We start from the raw sequence: 22,915 nt of genomic DNA on the forward strand, positions 1-22,915 counted from the left end.
CTCTGGAGGGCACTAACAGGAGGATCAGACTGTAGTTATGGGACTATGAAGTAAATCCTCATTATTTTTTTACTTTGAAGCTGATTTTAATGGATGTTGAACATGGGTAAGATGGTGTTCGTTCTCAAAGAGTTGCCACAGAATTTTAGGAGGACGCCATAAGTCAGGATGTGAACTCCTAGTGTCAAGGGTGTCCTTTAGGCACCCCTGCCCTGTCTAATGCTAAAGTAAAGGTGCAGGATGTGGTGTTTTCCTATGTTTGTTTTTAGCTCCAAAATCATCATTAACTTTCTTTCACCCAATGCCAATGGGTGCAATAAAGACTACAGTGGGTCCAGAACTTTAATCAAGATTAAAATCTGTTATTCATTTTAGGAAATGTAATGGCATAACTTTGGAACTTCCTGGAACTGTCGAATCCTTTGCAGCTCTGTTCTGGGTGGATGGTAGACCAACAGCTGTGACTGCAAAGTGGAAACCCTCACCTGTATCTGAGAACTGGACTGACTGAGTGTGAGGTCATCCACAGAAAATGGTTGACTTCCAGCTCCAACCAAATGAAGTCGCCATTTCTTAAGGATATGGACGCCAACATGTTGGAGCCAGATGTCATCAGTAAGCAATGATTGGTCCGAGTCAGTCTGAGTCGACGACCAAATCCAAATTTATTCCCTCCCCCTCTGGAGCCCCCCCCCCCCCCCCCTCCCTTGCTCCAATTTTAGGGCCATTTGGAGCTGTAGTGGTGTCTGAACTTGTTTTGTTTTTATTTACAGAGGAGCCGTAGTGACTTGGGGCTGGATATCCCTCTGCGGTTAGGGTTATTAAGGTCGCGCTGTGGCCCAAAGGAGAACGCTACGTGGGTAAGCCCTGAAGCACAGACGTTTAAATTTAAATGCAAGTACCGTTAATGACTTTTTAAAGTTATAAAAGCGATGTTATTATGTATTTTCTGAGCGGTGGGAGCTATATGCTAACATAGATGACGGCGACTATCAATGCCGTACTCAAGCGGTAGTAACGCTGGAATTTGAAGAGACTTTTTTTCCACATCTCTCTGCTTGGAAGGATTAATGCAGGGGTAGCAAAAAGCCGTAGGGGTTGAATTTGGATTCGGCCAACGTTTCTATGACAACCACTCTCACCAATCAGGAGGGAGCTTGTTGGAAGGCCACACCACTACATGTTAAACAAAGATCAAAAAATGTTATTCTGAGTAATAGGGCGGCCGTGGTGCAGCGGTAGGGCGGTCGACCCATGATCGTAAGTTTGCAGGTTCGATTCCCGCCTTGCACGCCCATGTGTCAAAGTGTCTTTGGGCAAGACACTGAACCCCACCTTGCCTCTGGTGGGAGGTTGGCGCAAGTGTTCGGCAGCGGAGCCACCATCAGTGAGTGAATGTGACTGTAAAGCGCTTTGGGCCTTCGAAAGAAGGTAGAAAGCGCTAAATAAGTATACGCCATTTACCATTTAATAGGATGACTAAGTAAAAGCTATTTATTTTCTCTATGGGTTTTTGACTTCTTAGAGCCATCTAGTACTTCCTGTTTGAAACGCCAGGGGGGCGGGGCCACACAGTAAAGTTCTTATACACAGTCATTGGTAGAAACCAAGATTCAATATAGATTGCAGCTAGACTGTGTTCATCTGGGTTTATACTCCCAAAGGAGGAAATGACAGTTACGCAACACTCTTTGGGTCTCACGTCTCAATTTGACTTAGTGTTTTTGTTTTTGTTTTTTATCTGCTCCAATACAAAAACATGAGAATTAAATAGGCAGAGAAACAATCTGGAAATTTTGGGTACAATTGCAACAACTTCAAGAGCAACAAATGAATTTCACCAAGCCCTCTGCTTCACAGAGGGGACAGAAGCGACCTCCCTTGAACTCAGCCAGGGTCCAACTACTCTGGTATGATTCCACGTGTCTGCCTTTCAAATCTGAAGAAGTCGGAGAGAAAAGGCCATCAGAGCGCACTCCTGTTCCTCCTCTTGTTTCCCTTCTTTCTTCATGACCTGTTCTGAGCTTTAGAGTTCCAGGTCCGGGCTCTTTGAGGAGGAGGAAATGTGGGGTTGGGTAAACATCAGGGTTCTTAGTGTGAGGATTACTCCTCCCATATATCACAGAGACAACTCCCTTTTCAGTGGATGACATGTCCCTAAGACCCAGAGCATGGAGAGATCCAATGACACTTCCCATCCCATTGGTTTGTTTTGTAAAGAAGACAGAACGCTTTGTTTGTTTTTTCCACGCTTTACTTTTGTTGCAGAACCTCTTAATCAAAATTCAGAACCTCCTGTCCGTGGATTTGATGCAACCCAGGAGATACCAAGAGGTTTGGTTCCTCAAAGGACCACTAAGCTGGTTCCAGAAGGGAGCAGTTCCACGTCCAAGTTACCCCTTATAAGATTTGCTCTGATAAGAATTGTGCTTTTGGTGTTTTTAACATGTTTTAACATTTTTCTGATGAAAATAAAGATTAAAACTGCATTTCTTTATTCAAATTGTTGTGAATCAGGAGCAGATAAAAAATTGCAGTTGGGAAAAAAATCTTTTGGCTACTATGTAAAATTTACAATGGAAGGCCACAAGCTCCCTGGTCTGCCCCATTCTGATGCATCCGCCATTACGACAATACAAGACAATGATCTTTAATATCCTAATGGGTCATGTGATTTTAAAAACATTCGTTTCAAGTAATATCTCTAATTAAACTAGTTTTTGACTCATATTTTACACATTTTGACAACTTTATTTTATAATGTGTAATTCTAGTCTTATGTCAGTTGGTTAAAAAATAAAGTGCAACTGGACTAACTTAGCGTTTAAATTAGGATCATTTTAAGGGGGGAAGTATAGACGTTTAATAAACGCTTATTTTCAGACATAGTATTTCCAATTGCAAGAGTAATATACCTAACATGACAGCTTGTAACTAATTTTATGACTTAATTTGGACTTAACAGGGCAGGACTTCACATTTTATTTGAAGAAATCAAGTCGTCTATATTTTTCACTAGTTTTGAGAAAGACATGTTTCTATATGAGGCTTTGAGAGTCAAACTTCAAAAAGACGTCTCCTTTTCCTGAACTCACTCTGCTTCATCCCTTCATTCATGGGGCGGCAGGGTGGTCGGATGCAGCTTCGATTCCCGCCTTGCCCGCCCATATATCGATGTGTCCTTAGGCAAGACCCAAGACCCAACCTTGCCTTGGATGATTGACGAAGCCACCATCAGTGTGTGACTGTAAATCGCTTTGGGCCTTTGAGTATACCTACAAGTATACGCCATTCACCCCGATTTACAAACCCAAAACAAATGCTCCTCCCCTCTGGTACACTTGGGTGAAGTAAGCGGCTACCATCTGAACATTGTAAATGTCGGCAAACTTTCAAAGACACAAAGTGAAAGCAGTTCCAGCATCCCACCTGATGCAGCTTATGTCTCAAACCTGTTAGTTCTTCCATCAAAAATGACTCATTCAAAGAAGATTTAGGACAGTCGGATAACCTGTCAGGCTGAAAGACTTCAGTTTCACCCGTTTAGTCCACAAGTCTGAGGAACAAGCAGCTGTGATTAAACTGGCACAAAAAAAACGAAGCAAAAGAGTTTCATGAGAATTATTGAAGTGCCAAAGCTCACAGGAAAGACAAATGTAGCTGTCCGTCTACGCTGGGGTCTCTTACAGAGAAACACTCGGGCGTCCAGGATAAAAACTAGACCTTTCTCAGTGAGGAACACAAAATGTAATCCAGACTTTCATGAGGAAAAACAGAAGGTTTGACCTCTGGAGACCAAACAGAAAACATCCTAATTTTCTGGATGTTTAAAATTCTATATGGCAGAGAAGCAAAGAACAGGGTTTCTGTTTGGATCCACTGCGCTTGATTTCATTTAGCAGGAAAACAAATGACTGCAAGGTTTTGTGGGAAACATGCATGTATGCTGAAGAGCTGAAAGAAGAAATGTAAGCAGACATCTCAACAAGGATGAATCCCATCATCTGGAAAGACTTATCCTCATTACAGTTAAAAGCAAACATTGATGTATACGGGGTTGTTTCCCCTTGTTGTTCCACTATCTCACAAAGCATTTTGTAATTTAGGAGCATGCGTTATCTGCTTTCACTCCCTTCCCTTCCTCTGTTTCCTCCGAGGAGTGGACCTGGATGACAAATTAACAGCATTAGTCTCCATAATTCAGAGAAAAGCCATGATGGTGCAAAACCTGACAGAGGGAATCAAATTCATATGGAGGAGAGCGGGGAATTGCGCGCCTGGCTCGGAGCAAACATCTACTTTTAATTAGAGGGTGCTCCAATATCGCAGTCCGAGGCACGCCAAGATTACACTGACCACAGAGCGAGGCTGGCCTCCCGGAGGTCAGATTTGAGTTTTTAATCGGAGTTTTGTGGCTGGAGCGAACGGAGCCACCCGCCTGAGGCACAACAGGCTTTTACCACTGATTTGCAAAGGAAAGCAACTGCCAAAAACCTCGCCCATTACACTGCTGCAGTCAGCCGAGAACATTTATCACCATGGATGTCATATTTAAGGCCGACTACGCCAAAAATGCTCAACATTTCTCTTGGGTTTGTCGCGCAAATCTGCCAAAAAGCCCAGGATTTGATTCGACGGCTTTGGTAGCAGGAATCCTGACATTTGTAACTCTGAATGACTTAGGATGTAATTTCAAGTAATCCTGTCATTACTGAGCAGCAGCGTTTGGACTCCAACCACATCCATCCTGCAGAGAACACAGCAGAGGACTTCCACAACAACCAGTTGATTGTCTTTTCTGGTTTTTAGAAAAACTTTGAGAAGTAGTCAGGACATTTGGTTTGGGTCAATCCTTTCTTTGTTGTAACAACACTCTGTGGAAATAAAAGCTATTCTTTTGGACAGCCTGTTGATTTTTATTTTAAACGGTACCACATTAGAAAGGAGCCAGATCTTCATCATCACTAATAGATGACCAAAGTAAGAAAAAGGCCCTTTCAAAAGCCCCTAGATCTGCTCAATTTGAAAAGGTAATCCATTAACAATCTAAATCACACATTAACTGTAATGAACTACTTAAAAAACACCCAAACTGTCTAATTGATTAAAATGAGGAAAGTCAGGAGTCTGGCAAAGAAAAGCAAAGAGAAGATCTCCAAACAAAGACATCGTGCTGCATCTGAAGAAATTCAAGAACAGACAATCTCCATCAAGTTTCCTCCTTAAAGGTTCTCAAAAACATTTGTGTTTTATCCCCACATGGAGAACACTCAACAGTGGAGAACCTCCACGAAGTGACTGACTGTAAAACATGGAGGACTCATCCAGGATAAGAAGGTCAGGCCTGGACTACCTACAAACTCCTGGACTAATTATCCACAAAACCTCCAGACCGATGAGACACAACAGGAACTTTCTGGAAGGAGAGAGTACCGTGACATCCGCATCCTAACAGACTTCCGGAAAAAAGAACATCGGAACAGTCAGACACGGAGATGGAGGTGTGATGGTGTGGGGCTCACTAGTCTTATGAAAGCCTGGATGTCTTGACATAACCAGAAATGGGTTTTCTTCAGCAGAATGAAGCTTTTAACACAACAAAAGGGTCTAGAAATAGTCAGACTTATTCCCAACCATTATAAACGAATTGTTCCAACTGTTGCTTCCAAGCCGGGTAACTGTATTTATTAGAACAAGAGAACGAACTTTTATCTTTAAAGAATAAAAAAATCAATAAGATGTCGTTTTGGTTTTTAATCTATTCCTTCCCATTTTCTTTTTGTTGTTGTTGTTTTTTCCTGAAAGACCAGGAATGCGACTGTAGCTACTGAGCTCCATGAGCGTAAAGCTTGAAGCTCCACTGCTAGCCTCACAGCTCGACACATGCGGCTGAGGAAGAACGCTCCGGTCCTGCTCTGCTGATCAAACAAAAGGCAGCGTGCGCGCCAGCCAGCAAAGAAGGGTGATAAAAGACAGCAACATGGCCTGCAGCGATGCTAGTTATGGGAACAAGACCCTTAAAGAACATTTCCCATCTTGTTTTGTTTAGCTTCTCTTTAATTTACATTCCTTGGGAACTCTGAGCCCTATTTGGAGAGAAAAAAAGACAAAAGAGAAGAGGTGAGGAAAAGACAAAGGCCTTACCTTGGACTGAAGAAACTGGATACCATAAAGAAGGATCTGATGGAGCTTGGCTGTTGAGGCCATGTCCAAAAGTGCAGATGTCGGTGCCGCCGTGCTGCTGTCAGACGCCTCGTCCTCGGTGAGCACGCGCATCTAAAAGACCAGCAGGACACACTTGCAAACAGCAGCTCTCTTTCTGTGGGGAACGTTTGCAAACAGAGGGTTTGTACTCTGTTGTGTTGAGAGTAAATTAAGGCCGTCTGACTGAAGATGTGATGATCGTCTCCATGGTCTTTTATCACTATCACCTCTCTGTGACTTAAGGTTTGGATCATCAGGACCAAACTGTTGGTCTGCCGTGATCCATGCGTGATGAACGTCATTCATAACTGCTCCGTTGGTGTGCGCAGATGTCCGTCGAGGATTTCTTTACGTGAATTTGTTTTTTAAGAATCTTCGGCCGGTTGAGAATTATGCCGTTTATGCATATTTTACTTAGTTTATACGCAATTATTACGTAAATTGTACACAATTGTGCGTGATTTTTCTGAGATGCATAAACAAGTTGGTGGCTTTCCAAGACCGTTCCACGCATGTCTGACAGACCTTTCACACATTTATCACCGATGTGTAACTTGTGTAGCCCACATATCACGTTAAAATGACATAATCGGTGCACAAATTTGGGGCCAGATTTGGCTTTTATGTTGATTTACGTGTTCTTTGCGCGGTTTGTTCGTATTCTTTCATGGTTTCAACGTGGTTCATTTGTGATACATCTGTGATAAATTTCACACACAGATCATAACCTCTCACTTTTTTCATGTTTATTCACGTATGACAAGTGTTCATCCTTGCAATATGGGTAAATGTACGCGGTGGCTGTGGAACAAACCAGGGGTTTAAGTCCAGGGGTTTGTCCTCCTGTACGACCCGGACAACCCAAAAACCCAACCCCTGGTTGGGTTTTTGGGTTGTCCGGGTCGTAGAGGAGTGGCCACATTTTAAGACTCTACGACCACTTCAAGGGACGCCATGAAAATGGGAATGTACCATTGTTGTGTGTGTGGTAAATGTATTGTGAAGTATTCGTGAGGATAATGGAAGTGACACATACTTGTGAGGTACGGGTGATGCTGTCATTCACTTTAGTCGTTAGTGAGACGTGAGTATTGGCTCCTTACTAACCTCATACAAATACGTGCACGTGATTCGTAAGTGCTCGTAGGACGCCTGTAGGATGTCCACACAAACTACACTCAGAGCGTCTAATTTCTAACAGTCAGGCCGCACGTCAAGAGCGCACACTCATCAGTCAACAATCTACGATCTTGATATTTTCAGAATGTCACCTGCGTGCCCTGTACGGATTTGACACCCCCCCCCCCAAAAAAAAAAAAAAAAGAAAAACACTCCATATCAACCGTAAGTGCAGTTGTGACTTAGGCTTGAGTTGAAACAGTCCTGCAATACTCAAAAACTGTATTTGGGCTCAAATGTGTCTGGGGTGCACGTTCATGTCATGTAAGAGCTGAGCAACATTTTGACAGGAAGAGTCTCAGATTGAATCACTTGAAGGCTTTTCTTGTTCTTCTTGGTTTAGGTCATCAGACCCCACATACCTGCTTTGCACTTTCTACACAAAACAAAATAACAGAGTAGTTTGAAATAGGTTGGAGACAAAGTAAAAAGTGTCAAGACTCTCTATCAGTCAATAAAAACATCTGCATGGACATCTGCAGGGTTCTTGACATCCTTGACTCACACAGACAACTAAGGCAGGCGGTCAAGTTCTGACTGACCAAAGATGGAATTGATAAAAAATAACAACTATGGCAAAACAGTTTAAGGTCAAAAATGCACCTATGAACAATCTTCATAAACATTTCAGGTTTTATCAAGAAAAATCGGTTTAGCTCGTGCTGGTTTGCGGCGCCTTCCGTCCGTGAAACCCGGGTTCGACTCCGGGCTGCTCCCTGTTCCCTTCTCTACCTCTGCCGGTTCCAAGCCCGGCTTGAGAAGGTTGCGTCAGGAAGGGCATCCGGCGTAAAACATTGCCAAAATTTACCATGCGACTTGTTCGCTGTGGCGACCCCTGATGGGAGAAGCCGAAAGTGGAAGAAGTTTTATCAAGAAAAATAACTTCCCTAAACCTTTTCAATTGTTCTTTGTTTATGCTGAGTGTGCAACAGGACAGCTGGGTATTTCTCAACATTTTTGATTCTTAGTTGAAACTCTCTTCTTCTGTCATATCTAAGGTCTCCGTCACACATCGGTGTTTGGAGCAGCAGCAGCAGTAAGCCAGGCTGAGCTGCACGACTCCCCTGGGATGGATACAGTTTCCTGGCAGCTATAAAGCGAGCGGAGGTCGGCTGCAGGTGACGCTTTTACGAGCAGAGAAAAGAACCAAACACTCCGTCTTACAGTTGCAGGTCTCCATCCATGCACACTTAAGGAAATACTGGGAGGTATACTTTCAATGCATAATACCTGAAGAGAACTTTCCTTTTTTAAAGTAGACATAGTAAAACGTCAAAGCAGCATATTCGATTTATGTGAAATGATTTCCTGGGAAGATTCATTATTCCTATATGGGATTCATAGAACGTTTCGCTGTAGGGCACCAGAGTTTTGGTTGTCTGCAGGTTTCTTTACGACTCGTTATAAATATTTAAGAAGGAAATTTCCTTAACAAGGATCAGGTTTGGAGTTCCGCTTGACTTTGAATTCTATTGGTCTAACTAGATGTTTGAGTCAATGGCTGAGTGTCCGTCATCGGGGTGCAAACTCACCCAAATGATGACCAGCGGGTGAAGAGCAGCTGGATTAGCTTCCTCTAACGCTTTGATTAAAGCCTCCACTTCAGACAAACAATGACCATTTATCTGGAGACAAACAACAGCCAATACCATCAATGCACGTCTGCTTCCTTCACGTCTCTCAAATTTGTGCCAACATGGAAACTTACAGAAACCTGGATGAAGTTGGACTCCTTCAGCAGGTACCTGGAGTTTTCTGCCGTCACATCTGGGATGGGGTCCAGCCCCTGGAACAGACACCATTTACATTTGGAGGTGAAGTGTGATTGATAACTGGTGAGGCAGGTGCTGCCGTCCCACGGTCTTAATGTGACTGAGGTCAAGTTGCAGCGCTGGAAGACCAGGAGCCTGGTTTCTGTTTCAGCCACTTCTTGGGTTGTTCATTGAGAAAGCACACCTGCTCTCCTGCCATCAATCACTTTCTGATTTATTACATTCCAAAACTGCTGTGGCTGATTGACTAATTAACACAAATGACAACGAAGCACCATTGGCTCCACTTTATTAGTTCACTGCTGATGTTGGGTTTCTGGTTTTGTCAGGAGACGCTGGGGTGGAGGCTTGTTTAAGCAGGAAAGAAAACGCTAAACTTTTGAGGAGAATAAACAACATAAACCGTTCTTCACCAGTTTACAAAGTTCTCATTCACTTCTGTTTTCTATTCACAATATATGCTTCATATTTCAGTCAGGAACTTAAACCTAAAATATATCTAAAGGTGGTACACTAACCTTTAAAGTGAAATCCACTAGAAAATGTTTGGGCTGATAAATAGGAAAATGTTCCGACATTATTTGCTGAAAATGAAAAATGTTTCAGCAGATTAAAGGGATTTAAAAAAAAGAACTTGACAAATGATCCTGAACTTTTACTTTTTTCTGAACGTATACATCAAGATAAGAGGATTAATGACGATAGGGAAGAGGAGGAGGAGGAGGAGGAGGAGCTTTGGCTAGTCTTTCTAAGATGAACTCTGTGTGCTTTTTTCCCATTCAAACATCTATTTACTTGAACTCATTTAAACCAAACAGAGAATAATTTATGTTTTTTAATTAAACAGGATATTAAAATCAAATATAAAGGCATTTATGATCAAAGAGTTACCACAAACATTTTTATCTGTGATTGGGAATCACAGGCTGCAGACAAACTCTGTGACCTTTTTCATATTTGCCAATAAACAGAGAGATATGATCACTGGCAACGTTTGGGGTCCTGAGAATCAAAGTAAAAATGACAGAAATAACACAACTTTAAAATTCATTTTGACACTATAAGCTTTAACAACTAGAATAGGTATTCCAGGCAGAGTATGACGTAACCTCGCTCCCCATATCTGGCTGATCTTCTCCATTCCTATCATGGGGGGCGAAGCCTAAAGCCATTTAATCCATTAAAATTCAAACTTAAAACTTACTTCTTTAGGACACTGCGCCCAGTTTAACAGTCAATGAACTGATAACTTTAGTCTGCAGCTTTTTCTTTTTGTTATCGTATACAGTAATATGTACTTTGAGGTTTAGAACATGATTTCTGACTACAGTCCCGTTTACCATTACTGTACCAAAGTCATTGTAGGGTTTAGCCAGCACTGCACTGGGACTGGGACTGGACGGATGGAAGGATGAATGATTGGATGGATGAATGGATTGATAGAAAGTTGCATACAAGAATAAATAGATGGATAAATAAATGGACGAGTGGTTGGCAGTAGTCCACATCATGACTCTTCCACCACCATGCTTGCACATGTACTTGTTGTGCTTATTTGCTCTTTAGTTTTGTCCGACTTAAAGCTTTAATTAGCGTTTATTGTGAGACGTCTCAAAACTTCATTTTTTTTCAATCTGATCTTTTAAAGCAGTCCATCCAAACAATCATCTGTCACCCTATAGAAACAACCATCGAATCAGAGGAAGCTGCTAAGATGAGATTCTTGGTGCATTCAGGTCAGGAAATACGTCTCCTATCTCTAAATTTTAATAGATTGTGATTCATGTTTTTATGTTTTGTTTTCTTATGGCTCTGCCCAGAATCCTTTACATTAAGCTCCACTGAGCAGCATTTAACATAACAGCAAAAGAAAGCACATCTGGTAAAAAAGGAGATTTGGTTAAAAGACCGCGCCCCCCCCCTGCTGCGGTTCATGTCCGGCTGGAGCAGCGAGTCCCATAAATTCATTTCGATATGCTCTTCTGTCAAGATGCAATGGCATTTATCACATTAGAATTCTCTGTTTTTGCATTTGGACGGAGACATTTCAAACTTTTCAGAGTGAAATAAAACAGAATGCAGATGCGTCTGTTCATCTCCACCTCGCTGTCGGCAGCCTGAGGTCTTTGCATGTGAACCCATTAGCTGTCACACCTTTCTAACCAACGTTTCTCCAGAAGGTCCAGCTGTGTGGAGCAACAATGGAAAAACGCGGCTGCTTCTGAACAGTATTCAACCCCAACCTTCTTCAAAGGAAGTCTGAGAACTCTTGATGAGAGGAAACCCAACAGTTGCAGAGCGCTTTATGCCGTCACATTTACAACAATCCTGCAGAGTAAATGGAGTAAATGGAAATCAGATGCACCGAAACAGCAATGACGGGTGTCTGGAGGGAAAGCTGGGAACTTGGAGATAGTAGAGGTTAACGGCGGTGAAGTAGGAGGGAGATGAAGAGAAAAAACTCACTACAAGTCCTCCATAACACCCCATTATCAAGGCAGACTCCAACGGTTGGTATTTGACCGTCCTCTGCTCTGATGTGGATAGACGAGGAGGGAAAGTTTGGACACCATGAGGTCTGCCGCAGGAGCAGATTCCTCACCGGGCCACCCATGCGGAGCTCACAGACTGAAGTACGTGAAGACAGACCAGGGAGACAAAAGGAGAACTGTGGACGTTTGGTAACACACCATATGCAGAGCTCCAGCCGCCTTCTGGAAGGCCTCGGCCAGCGCCGCCGCCGCCGTCCGCCCTCCGGTGATCATGCAGGCGGACTCAGACAGAGACTCTGAGGAGAGACGAAGCAGATCTTCTGTACTGCCATGCAAAACAAAATGACTCAAACATGAAAAAACATTTTTTTAAAAAGACAAGATTGTGTTTAGAATCAAAGAATAATCAGGAAAAAGTAAAGGTGCAGCGTTCCGCCGATTTGAACGCCTTACCTCCCCCCAGCTACTAACAGAAAGGTCACCCGCTGGGTGAAAGGAGAGGATGTCTGCTGTAAACTGCATTTCTAAAGATGAAGCACCCAGAAGACCGATGGGGGGTCAGGCTGATGATTCAACATGATGCTGAGCACCAGAAGCAGGAGAGGAAGGAGAACACAGTTCAGACCTAAACTGAAAACCAGCAGGTCGTAGTGTGTGTTGATATCCTACGCATCACGTGTGTGCAGCATTGGAACGTGGTCAGTAAGAAGCCAGAGCTCACACCTTACACCTCACTAGGCACTAGAGCGTGGCGTCAGGACGCCGTGCGACAGCATCAGAAGTGCGTGGAGCTTCCATTAGCCCTACGAATACTTCATGACACACTTCCCACACACACCACAATGGTGCGCTCTATTTTCATGACGTCCCTTGAGGTGACACAGCTGCCCCTAAGATGCAACTGCTCCTTTCTACCACCCTCCACGGACCGCACCTGCTCGGGTCAAACGCCGCACCGGTGCACGTGACCACACCAGTGTTGTGTTACGCTGTGGCTGTTCTAGACATCCAGTTTTCAGATTCTATAAATACTATGAATGTGTATATAAAACAGTGGAGTTCTATGAAAGGTCCATGTTATCTATGACCTCACGGAATACTACACTGTTATTTTCACATCCAAACGGCGAGCTCTGGCTTTTTGCTTTAGCTGTGCACGCTCCCACTGAGGAAGGACATCTGTTCCTACAAGCAGAGACACGCAGCAGAACTTCGGGAGCTGCCGGCAGATGTCAGCCCTGCATGAGAGCTTTAGGTTTACAGGGCGTGTCTTCGTGGACAGACGAACGACCGACAAAGGGACAGGTTGTTAGCCTGTTTGAGAAGAGCTGATGTGTTCCAAGATATCAACGGTGAACTGACTTCCACTCATCTCACCGTGTTTGGAAACTGTTCACAAATCCATTCAGTGACTTTTGTGTTGTTGTTTTTTTCAAAACCCTGGAAAGTGTTTGGAAAATTCTTCCCAAACTTCTTGGGATTTAACGTTGCAGCTCAAAACGACGTTGGTCGTCATGGAAACACAAGGTTTTCAATTGTTTTAAAGTGTTTCTGTAACACGTTTAGTATAACGGGAAACATTTGGTGATTTTTCATCTGAGAACGGCTCCCCATTGATGAACTGCTTCACCCTCTGATACCAAACGAATGAAGAAATCTCTGGGAAAGCTTCATGTGAACCGCAGCAGTTTGCTTTGGCTAAACCAGGTGATCCCAAAGAACCACATTTTGTTTGATCTTTCACTGCAGCGGAAAAGGAAAAGGAAGCAGCCGCACACCTTTCTCTACCTTTATTAGAAAAGATCCAAGGCAAACAGCACAGCGAGTCTGGGTAAACACCATTTTTCTCTGGGCAGAAACCTGCACAGATCAGGGCTTTGTGGAGCCTGAATGGCAGGCCTTAAGCTGCAGAAAAGATGCTTCAGTCCTTCCTCAATTATGTCCTTTAGCATAAAAAGAAGTGGTGTTTTCTTTGTAGAAGAAGTGAGTTGTGCTTGTGCTGCTCAGAGGCCGACACCCCAACCAACAGGAGGACAGGGCGCCGACGCCTTCTGGGTTCCCTTCTTTAGCTCTTTATAGTCATTTCTCTTGTGTTTGTGTCTTTTATTATGAGGGGATAATTCTATTATTTTATTGCATATGCAGGACTTGGTGTTTACAGCACCTTAAGCTGTTCTCTTGTCATGAAAGGTGCTCTAGAAACAAAGTAATTTGATTTTGATCCATGCGGCTGATAAAGCAAAGCTGGGCTTCAGAGGAAGACAGCCTTCAGCAGGACAGGGGGAGTTGGACCAGCAAATCAAAGCAGCAAGACATTCCTTCCAGAGATAAAACTCTACAAGACACAGCAAGTTAAGCAATAAACTTAACCAAAGACGCAATTGAAAAGAAAAAAAGGGAACAAAGTTGGATGTAAATAACATTAAAACTGCAGACAAACTGGAAGACAGAAGAATGAGAAATGCCAAAACCTAACGATCGTGTCATCGCAGACCTCCAACATCTCGCTTAGGAGACGGCCGCTAACGAATCAGGCGGAGCGTTCAAAGGCGGAGCCTGAAGCACCCCGCCGGCCATTCCTCAAACTGACAGAACTTCCTTCCACATCCTTCCTGAAATCACACAATGACTTCATTCACTCTGGAAGTGACGGCTGTGCTCCTCCTGTCACCGTCAAACAGGTACATGTTGGTCCAGGTGGTGAAATGTGGGGCTGTGTTTATTTCCACTGCTCCGCTGGTGGTGGTGTCCCTTGTCCTGACTTGCCCCCCCCCCAGACTGCTGTCTCCCGCCCTGTTCATTTGAAGGTAAACAAGCCCACAAAGGAATTTCTCAGCGAAAGCCTCGCTTCAATGTCGCCCTTTTACTCCCCACAAAGAGGACGAAACCTCGCCTGTTCTGCCCGTCTGTTGGCGTTTAAGCCGTCTGAGAACGCGCACTTTTAAACTTTAAAGACGGGAAAAAATATAACTTTGTACAAAGCATGTGGAAAACAGTGCAAATGCAGGTGTATAAGGACTGTGACTCACCTTTGAGGACGGACTCCGCAGCAGCTAAATCCTTTTTGTAGGTCACCTGGGGGTCAAATCAGAGCTTTATTCTTTTTCAGGGAGGCGCGTGCTTCAGCTCGTTCTTACGTCATTTTAATTTAGTGTTCCCTGGCTATAACATGACTCTCCTGTAACAGTCCTGTGGGTTCGTACATATTTATTAGTGCATTTTCTAGCCAATCAGGAGACTCCGTCCTGATCGGCTTCATAAATCTTCAATTGCCAGAGATCTTTTTTTCGTTCAATAACACTGGACTCATTTTTTATGAAGGTCTGAACTTAATTTAACCGAGAGAAAAGTGGATAAAGTGAGTAGGGAGGAGATTAAAGGGCCTTCATAACGCAAAATCTATTTTTTGAGCTTTTAGGTATTTTAAAATGTTCATTCCACACGAAAAGAAACCTTTGTGTGTGACATCACAAAGTGAGGAACCGCCCCTTCCAGGAAGAGTCTGCGCTGCCAGCCCCGCCCCCCAGGCTAACACCCACCTTCTCCATGGAGCTAGCGGTGATCCGCTAAACGCTTTCGTTTTATATGCATGACGTGATGAAATGGGCGGCACCCACAGACAGCAAGAGGCGGAGCCTCAGCGTTCGAGTAGTCTTACTTCTGGGTAGGAAAATGAATTTAAAAAATTGCATTTAAAAAATGCAGATAATACAGTTTTTTTTTTAAATTTGTGGATACTTTACTGCGTCGTTTTTTTGTTTCTTTTAGGTGTTGGAACTAATTATTACTTTTATTTTTCCTCTGTAGGTATTTTTATATTTTCATTTAGTTTCATATTCTCGTAATTGCAATATTTCTGAAGAAATTAAGATCTTTTGTAGCAGAAGCATCCTTTGGTTTTGCTGTTCTTTGTGCCAACAGAGTTTACAAACCAATGCAGCTGTAGCTGCTTCTATGAAGAGTGTTTATAAAGGAGAATACATGTTTTATTTGTCATTTTCTGGACCTGATCTTCTAGAAACCAGAAACAGAGCTCAGGAAAGACCTGGGGTGATCATATCTGAGGATGTATGGATTTGATGGTGGGAATGAAGCTGCAGTTTTTCATGCTTTCCTTGAATTTCCCAGCATGAGTGCAACCATTCATGGTTGACTCCCCAGATGTCCTTCTGTGTGTGTGATAAATGAGTGGCAGGTGTACAGATGGATCAGCCAGGAGATCGATTCCCAAACGCCGATGAGCTCACCTTCCACAGCGTTGGCGGCCCCTCGATGAGCTTTGCGTTGGTGCCACAGTACTGCAGAGCCAGATGGAGACACTCGGTGCCGAACTCAAAGTCGGCCTCGGTGCACTGCGGGGAGGGGGGGGTGAAAAGAAGAGGCCGCTCTGGGTGTGTGTTGACTACAATGGACTCTCATTACAGTAACTGAAATCCTACTAATCCCATTATTGAAGCCCTAAGAACACAAATCCCAAATGACAGACGCGAACAGCGGTGGGCAAACTACAGCCCAGAGGCCCCTAAAGCTATTTTATCTGGCCCGCCAAATTAAATAAATGATATTGACAGTTGTATTTCTCATTTTATTTTCCCTGTATTTCTTGTGTCTCCCCATAGATGACGTTCTACAGAAACACTCACCTTTGCTTAGATGCAGAAAGCTGCTCTGCATTCATGTGGTGTCGGCAGATTTGTTGTTTTTCCGATGCTCATGCGCGTTTTCCCGAGTCAGACGGTCATTTTTCCCATCATTCCATCAGCACATAAACGCAGCATTAAGTTTGCATTGTTTCCCTGAGGGACATTAACCCATAGGAAACAATTGGCACCAAAATGAGAACAAGAGTTTAAGTTTTCAATTAAAACTTCAAAATGTTCCATTTTAAAAAATAAGCATTATTTTCTTTAAATCAACATTAAAGCATGTTTTCATGCAAATCCAATATTAATTCTGTCTCTTATGAGGTAGATTAGCAAATCACATATTTGTTCCTGGTTTGGCCCTTTTCTAGTCAGAATGTTTGCCCACCCCTGGACTGGAACGACGCTGGATTTTCTAAATGGCTTTGTTGGTTTCAGGACATCTACAGTCCGGCAGGACGTTTGTCTTGTCCTCCTAAAACACTTCAAGATGCATCTAAAGAAATATCGAAACCTAATAAATGCATCAAGCTTCCAACAACAAACCCTCATTTTGGAAAATGATTGATTAACGGTAAAAAGAAAATCACCAGAAAGAAAATATGAACTCAGTTTCAGTTGGTGGTTTAGTGTTCGTCCCTAAACGGGTGGATCCGGGATGTCTGCAGGTAAACGATGTTCAGAGCCACGCAGGTGACTGTTTAGCTGCAGGTTTTTACTACGATCTGAAGGGAATGTGAACATTTCTTCTCTGAGCTTTGATAAAAGTCCTGCTGAGCAGCAGAGGTTCAGAACACTCCACTGCCATCACCACACCTTTCAGCACATACTGTTTTCTTTGGCCGATAAGACTTAATTTTAAAAATGGATTAATCTGCGCTTTTCCAGACGCTCAAAGCCCAATTACCAAACAACGTGTCCATTATTCATTCATACTTGGTGATGGTGGAGGCGTTGCTGCCAGTTCCCTGGGAACATTCATGCTGGTAGGCAGTAGCATTAAGGGTCTTGCCCAAGGGCCCTCACTGGGTGGTGTTAACTGCTCACCATTTGCATGCTTATTCATTGCCCCCCCCCCGGGAGTCAAACCCTGGTTTCCTGCATGTCAGTCCTTCACCTCACCAACCGAGCTACCCAGCCGAGCTACAGCCGAGTTGGACTCCTATCTTTCTGTATTAAGATTAGTTCCATCAGATACATAAGATTCTTTCTTCTTTGTTTTTACAAGGACAGGTTTCATCTGCTGTCTATGTGTATTTGTTAAATCCATGTTCAAATCGTTAGGATGCAGATGGTGGTAACTACAGAGAGCAGTAAACCCTGAATCTCCTGGTTTGTGAAAGTATCTGCGGCTGCGGCACAATGAGCCTTTTTTAACGTTTGTCAGCAGTGATAATGCTGGTGCAACTTAAGAAATGGCGTTTATGACAACCCGGGATTACAATACAGTGCTCCCTTGATATATTGCAGAAATCTTTGATGGTCATCAGATCTTGGATTTCATTCCATCATCCTGGACTTTTTTTTCTGTGAAAGTTTGAACTTTGAGAGTTTTAACAAGAAGATAGAAGAGACCTGAAAATCTTCATGTCTGTCTGAGAGAAGTGGATAAAGTGGGCAGTGAGAATTATTGTAAAAAAAATGAAGAGAAATTTTGTCTATCAAGGATTATTTGTAGAGCTTATTTTTGCGATGAATGAGGGAACGCCGTACATCAATATTACTTTAGGAAAATGTATATTTGAGTTCCTACAAATTGTTTGTCATTTCTGAGATGCCAAACGGACAGCGGCTTTAAGCCATACTGTGGAGTCTGAGGGTAGCCGCGGTCCAATGAACACTCTCCTCTCTGCAGAAGACGTCCGTCGAAACATGTTAGGTATGTGAAAAAACACAACCGTGTCTGATAACAAAAGAACCAAGAAGTCAAGACTTTCTGAGTATAAAGGTACAAAATAAGGTCATCGTCTTTTCCTTGGATCGCCACAGCGAATCAGTTTTCTCCATCTAACCTTGTCTCCTGCATCCTTTCCTCTAACACCAGCTACCTCCATGTCTTCATTCACTGCTTCTCCTTTTTTAACTTGTCCTGTCCAACAGCTGAGCAAACAGATGAGAGCTGAAGGCCTCTTGTGTTGGACAGATTTTACTGTTACAATAAAGGTTTGAAGTCTTTTGACACAGTAGGTGTATCTTTGAATAAACCCTTTTAGTAATTTAGACTAAACTTTATTCATATTAACTATATTTGTAACAGTTTTTTGTTGGACCAGACGGAAAATAAAAGGAGGGAAGAAGAGAGAGGCATGTTAGAGAGGGGGTGATTATAGAAAGGGGGGGGTCATAAAGCCTAATAATTACAACCCAGCCCACTAAAACACTTCAAGATGCATCTAAAGAAATATCGAAACCTAATAAATGCATCAAGCTTCCAATAATTACAACCCAGCCCACAGTTGGTCCAGGAGAGAGCAAGGCAGGGGCCTGCCACCCCTGCCCAGGGGGAGGACTGCCTCTCCTTCGACCGGCAGTAGTCCTCGTCGGTGAACACCACCGATGGCGGTTGTTGCTACCTTGGGCCTCGACTGATCTGGTATGGATCTCATAGCGTCTGATTTGCATATTTGGCTTGCAAAAATTTTACGTCAAATGCCCCCCCTGACACAACCCTCTGCATTTATCCAGGCTTGGGACTGGCACAATGAGACACTGGCTTGGACCCCCACGTGGCTACATTACAATTAAAAAATATAAAGTGGTTGGTGATAAAATCTCTAAAGTCTTGGGAAACTCCTTTTTCAATTACAGAATCTACAAGTATATGATGATGTTTAGATTCTTTTTAAAAGGAAAAGGCCTTAGGTTTGAACTAGAAAAGACAGAAACCTCCAACAGAAACAGGATTTTGCTTTCCTCGTAACATGAGCTTTAGTTTTTCTTTTAAAAACACAAAAGACCCCCCTGATGGAGGACAGTGGATCTGGCCTTTTGTCTTTTGCTCTTCTCCTTTCAATGGACGTCAAACACAAATGGGACATTTTTATGCGAGTGTGTCCTACGGTCTTTAACTGACAGATCCCTCTGACTTTCTATTCTTCCTGAAGTTGACAGAACCTCAGTTGACCGTCCCACTTTGTTCTTTTTTTAACTCGGCGGGCCTTGAAGCTGCAGCAGAAGCATGAGCTCATTTTCTGAGGAGGCCAAAGCCAACATGAGGCTCTCATAGCAGTCTGAAGATCCATGTGTGCCAGGAACAAAAATAGCTGGTACCAGCTGGAGCCACACCTTTTATTTTCCCTAAAGCTTCAAAAACCCTCTGAGGACCTCGAGGCTGTAGAAACAAAACTTAAATATTGGAAAAAAAACTTCCACATCTTTAACAAACTCACTTCGGCAAAGAAGCAGCGCATTTCAGACAAAGCGGGATAGCCTGGTGCGAGTGCATCAATCTGAGCCGAGGGAGCGACACACGCCTGAAATGGAGAAAGTCTCTTGGATAGATAGTAAATATTATACCATGGGCTAGGTGAATACTCGATTCTGATTGGCTGCTGGGTGTGCATTGAGTAAGGGTTAATGGCCGACGAAGTGTGCATTATCACTTTTTAACCCACGCCGTGGAAGCCTGAACCATCCGATGCAAAGCGGAGGCGTGTACTTCAATGGCATATAGTCAATGCCATATACTTCTATGGTGTATACTTCTATGGTGTATACTTCAATGGCGCATACTTCAATGGCGTGTACTTCAATGGCGTGTACTTCAATGGCATGTACTTCAATGTCGTATACTTCAATGGTGTATACTTCAGTGCCGTGTACTTCAATGGCGCTTACTTCAATGGCGCATACTTCAATGGCGTCTACTTCAATGGCGTATACTTCAATGGTGTATACTTCAATGCCGTGTACTTCAATGGCGTATACTTCAATGGCATGTACTTCAATGCCGTATACTTCAATGGTGTATACTTCAATGGCATGTACTTCAATGTCGTATACTTCAATGGTGTATACTTCAATGGTGTATACTTCAATGGCGCTTACTTCAATGGCGCATACTTCAATGGCGTGTACTTCAATGCCGTATACTTCAATGGTGTATACTTCAATGGCGTGTACTTCAATGGCATGTACTTCAATGTCGTATACTTCAATGGTGTACACTTCAATGCCGTGTACTTCAATGGCGCTTACTTCAATGGCGCATACTTCAATGGCGTATACTTCAATGGTGTATACTTCAATGCCGTGTACTTCAATGGCGTATACTTCAATGGCATGTACTTCAATGCCGTATACTTCAATGGTGTATACTTCAATGGCATGTACTTCAATGTCGTATACTTCAATGGTGTATACTTCAATGGTGTATACTTCAATGGTGTATACTTCAATGGCATATAGTTAATGCCATATACTTCTATGGGCGGCCGTGGTGCAGCGGTAGGGCGGTCGACCCATGATCATAAGATTGCAGGTTCGATTCCCGCCTTGCACGCCCATGAGTCGAAGTGTCCTTGGGCAAGACACTGAACCCCACCTTGCCTCTGGTGGTAGGCGGGCGCCTGTGTTTGGCAGCGGAGCCGCCATCAGTGTGTGAATGTGTGAGTGAATGTGTGTGTGACTGGGTGAATGGGTCTGTGACTGTAAAGCGCTTTGTCCTTGTAGGAAGAAAGGCGCTATACAAGTATACGCCATTTTACCATTTATGGTGTATACTTCAATGGCGCATACTTCAATGGCGTGTACTTCAATGGCGTGTACTTCAATGGCGTGTACTTCAATGTCGTATACTTCAATGGTGTATACTTCAGTGCCGTGTACTTCAATGGCGCTTACTTCAATGGCGCATACTTCAATGGCGTCTACTTCAATGGTGTATACTTCAATGGTGTATACTTCAATGACATACTTTAATGGCATGTACTTCAATGCCGTATACTTCAATGGTGTATACTTCAATGGCGTGTACTTCAATGGCATGTACTTCAATGTCGTATACTTCAATGGTGTACACTTCAATGCTGTGTACTTCAATGGCGCTTACTTCAATGGCGTATACTTCAATGGCGTATACTTCAATGCCGTGTACTTCAATGGCGTGTACTTCAATGGCATGTACTTCAATGCCGTATACTTCAATGGTGTATACTTCAATGGCATGTACTTCAATGTCGTATACTTCAATGGTGTATACTTCAATGGTGTATACTTCAATGGCGCATACTTCAATGGCGTATACTTCAATGGTGTATACTTCAATGGTGTATACTTCAATGGCGTATACTTCAATGGCGCATACTTCAATGGCGCATACTTCAATGGTGTATACTTCAATGGTGTATACTTCAATGGTGTATACTTCAATGGTGTATACTTCAATGGTGTATACTTCAATGGCGTATACTTCAATGGCGCATACTTCAATGGCGTATACTTCAATGGTGTATACTTCAATGGTGTATACTTCAATGGCGCATACTTCAATGGCGCATACTTCAATGGTGTGTACTTCAATGGCGCATACGTCAATGGCGTCTACTTCAATGGTGTATACTTCAATGGTGTATACTTCAATGGCGTATACTTCAATGGCGCATACTTCAATGGCGCATACTTCAATGGCGTATACTTCAATGGCGTATACTTCAATGGCGTATACTTCAATGGCGTATACTTCAATGGTTTATACTTCAATGCTGTGTACTTCAATGGCGTATACTTCAATGACATATACTTTAATGGCGTATATTTAAAAAGTACTTTAAGGCCCAAATCGCTTTACAGTCACATTCACACACTGGTGGCGGCTCCGCTGCTGAACACTGGCGCCAACCTTCCACCAGAGGCAAGGTGGGGTTCACTGTCTTGCCCAAGGACACTCCGACACATGGGCGGGCAAGGGGGAATCGAACCAGCAATCTCCCGATCAGAGGTCGACCGCCCTAGCCAAGCACCACGGCCACACCATCAGACACAAGACGTCTTCAAATGATAGAAAACCAAGTCCAGGTGACCTGTTAAAACCCTTTTCTGCCGGCCGAGTCAGAGTCTTCACAGATTACACAGATTACATTCTATTCCTGCTGAAATGCTGAAACAGTGAGCTTCACCTCCTTCCCTTCCTGATCTGCCTCCTCTGTTCAATTCAGTCCACAGTTCTGCAGCTCCTCTAAAGCAAATGTGAGCCATCCTGGGTCCAAACACTTCATAAATTCTGTCACTCCACAGCAGACCGAAGCTAAGTCTCTTTCTGTCCATCATCAATTCAGACTTTTGGTCCGGATCAGTTGCTATCCGTCACATGCATCACCTGTGGCTTTGGAAAACCCAGATCCCACATTCCCAGCAGCTTCCGACCGAGCCGAGGCCCCCAGGAGAGCAGGCCTTACCCTCTGGTAGGCCTGGCGAATCACATGGTGGGTGAACCCCTGAGGCATCTCACTGGCTCTGTACTTGGCTCGCTCCAGAGAATGATCCAGGAAGCCCTCCGATGTGGTGGCTATCACCGTGGAAACGAGAGGTCGGATAGCTCCCGCTGCCTGTGTCAAAAAACAAACGTGGAATATGAATTTGACACTTTTTTGATTATTTTTTTCACTTTAAGAGAACTTGACAAGCA

The 22,915-nt window shown here is 43.4% G+C and overlaps 1 protein-coding gene and 1 long non-coding RNA gene across 3 annotated transcripts in view; one reads left to right on the forward strand and one right to left on the reverse strand.

Annotated features, from left to right (window-relative positions):
• The window catches only part of ispd (isoprenoid synthase domain containing), a 46,412-nt gene that overhangs the window by 20,862 nt on the left and 2,635 nt on the right, over positions 1–22,915 (reverse strand). For both annotated transcript variants that reach the window (XR_910336.3, XM_004078409.4), the window contains exons 3-9: positions 22,686–22,835; positions 15,895–15,999; positions 14,677–14,722; positions 11,846–11,943; positions 9,092–9,169; positions 8,916–9,008; positions 6,145–6,276 (exon numbers count right to left, since the gene is read on the reverse strand). Coding sequence is in view for 1 of the 2 variants with exons in the window: in XM_004078409.4 (XP_004078457.1) it covers positions 6,145–6,276; positions 8,916–9,008; positions 9,092–9,169; positions 11,846–11,943; positions 14,677–14,722; positions 15,895–15,999; positions 22,686–22,835 (702 nt within the window). In the remaining variant the exon portion in view is untranslated. The remainder of the gene's footprint in view (positions 1–6,144; positions 6,277–8,915; positions 9,009–9,091; positions 9,170–11,845; positions 11,944–14,676; positions 14,723–15,894; positions 16,000–22,685; positions 22,836–22,915) is intronic.
• On the forward strand, positions 739–4,904 carry LOC110016729. Its single transcript, XR_002292067.2, has 2 exons — positions 739–860; positions 2,269–4,904. It is a non-coding gene; the product is annotated as an uncharacterized LOC110016729 (long non-coding RNA).

The sequence above is a fragment of the Oryzias latipes genome, chromosome 16, assembly GCF_002234675.1.
Source record: "Oryzias latipes chromosome 16, ASM223467v1".
Taxonomy (NCBI): Eukaryota; Metazoa; Chordata; class Actinopteri; order Beloniformes; family Adrianichthyidae; genus Oryzias; species Oryzias latipes.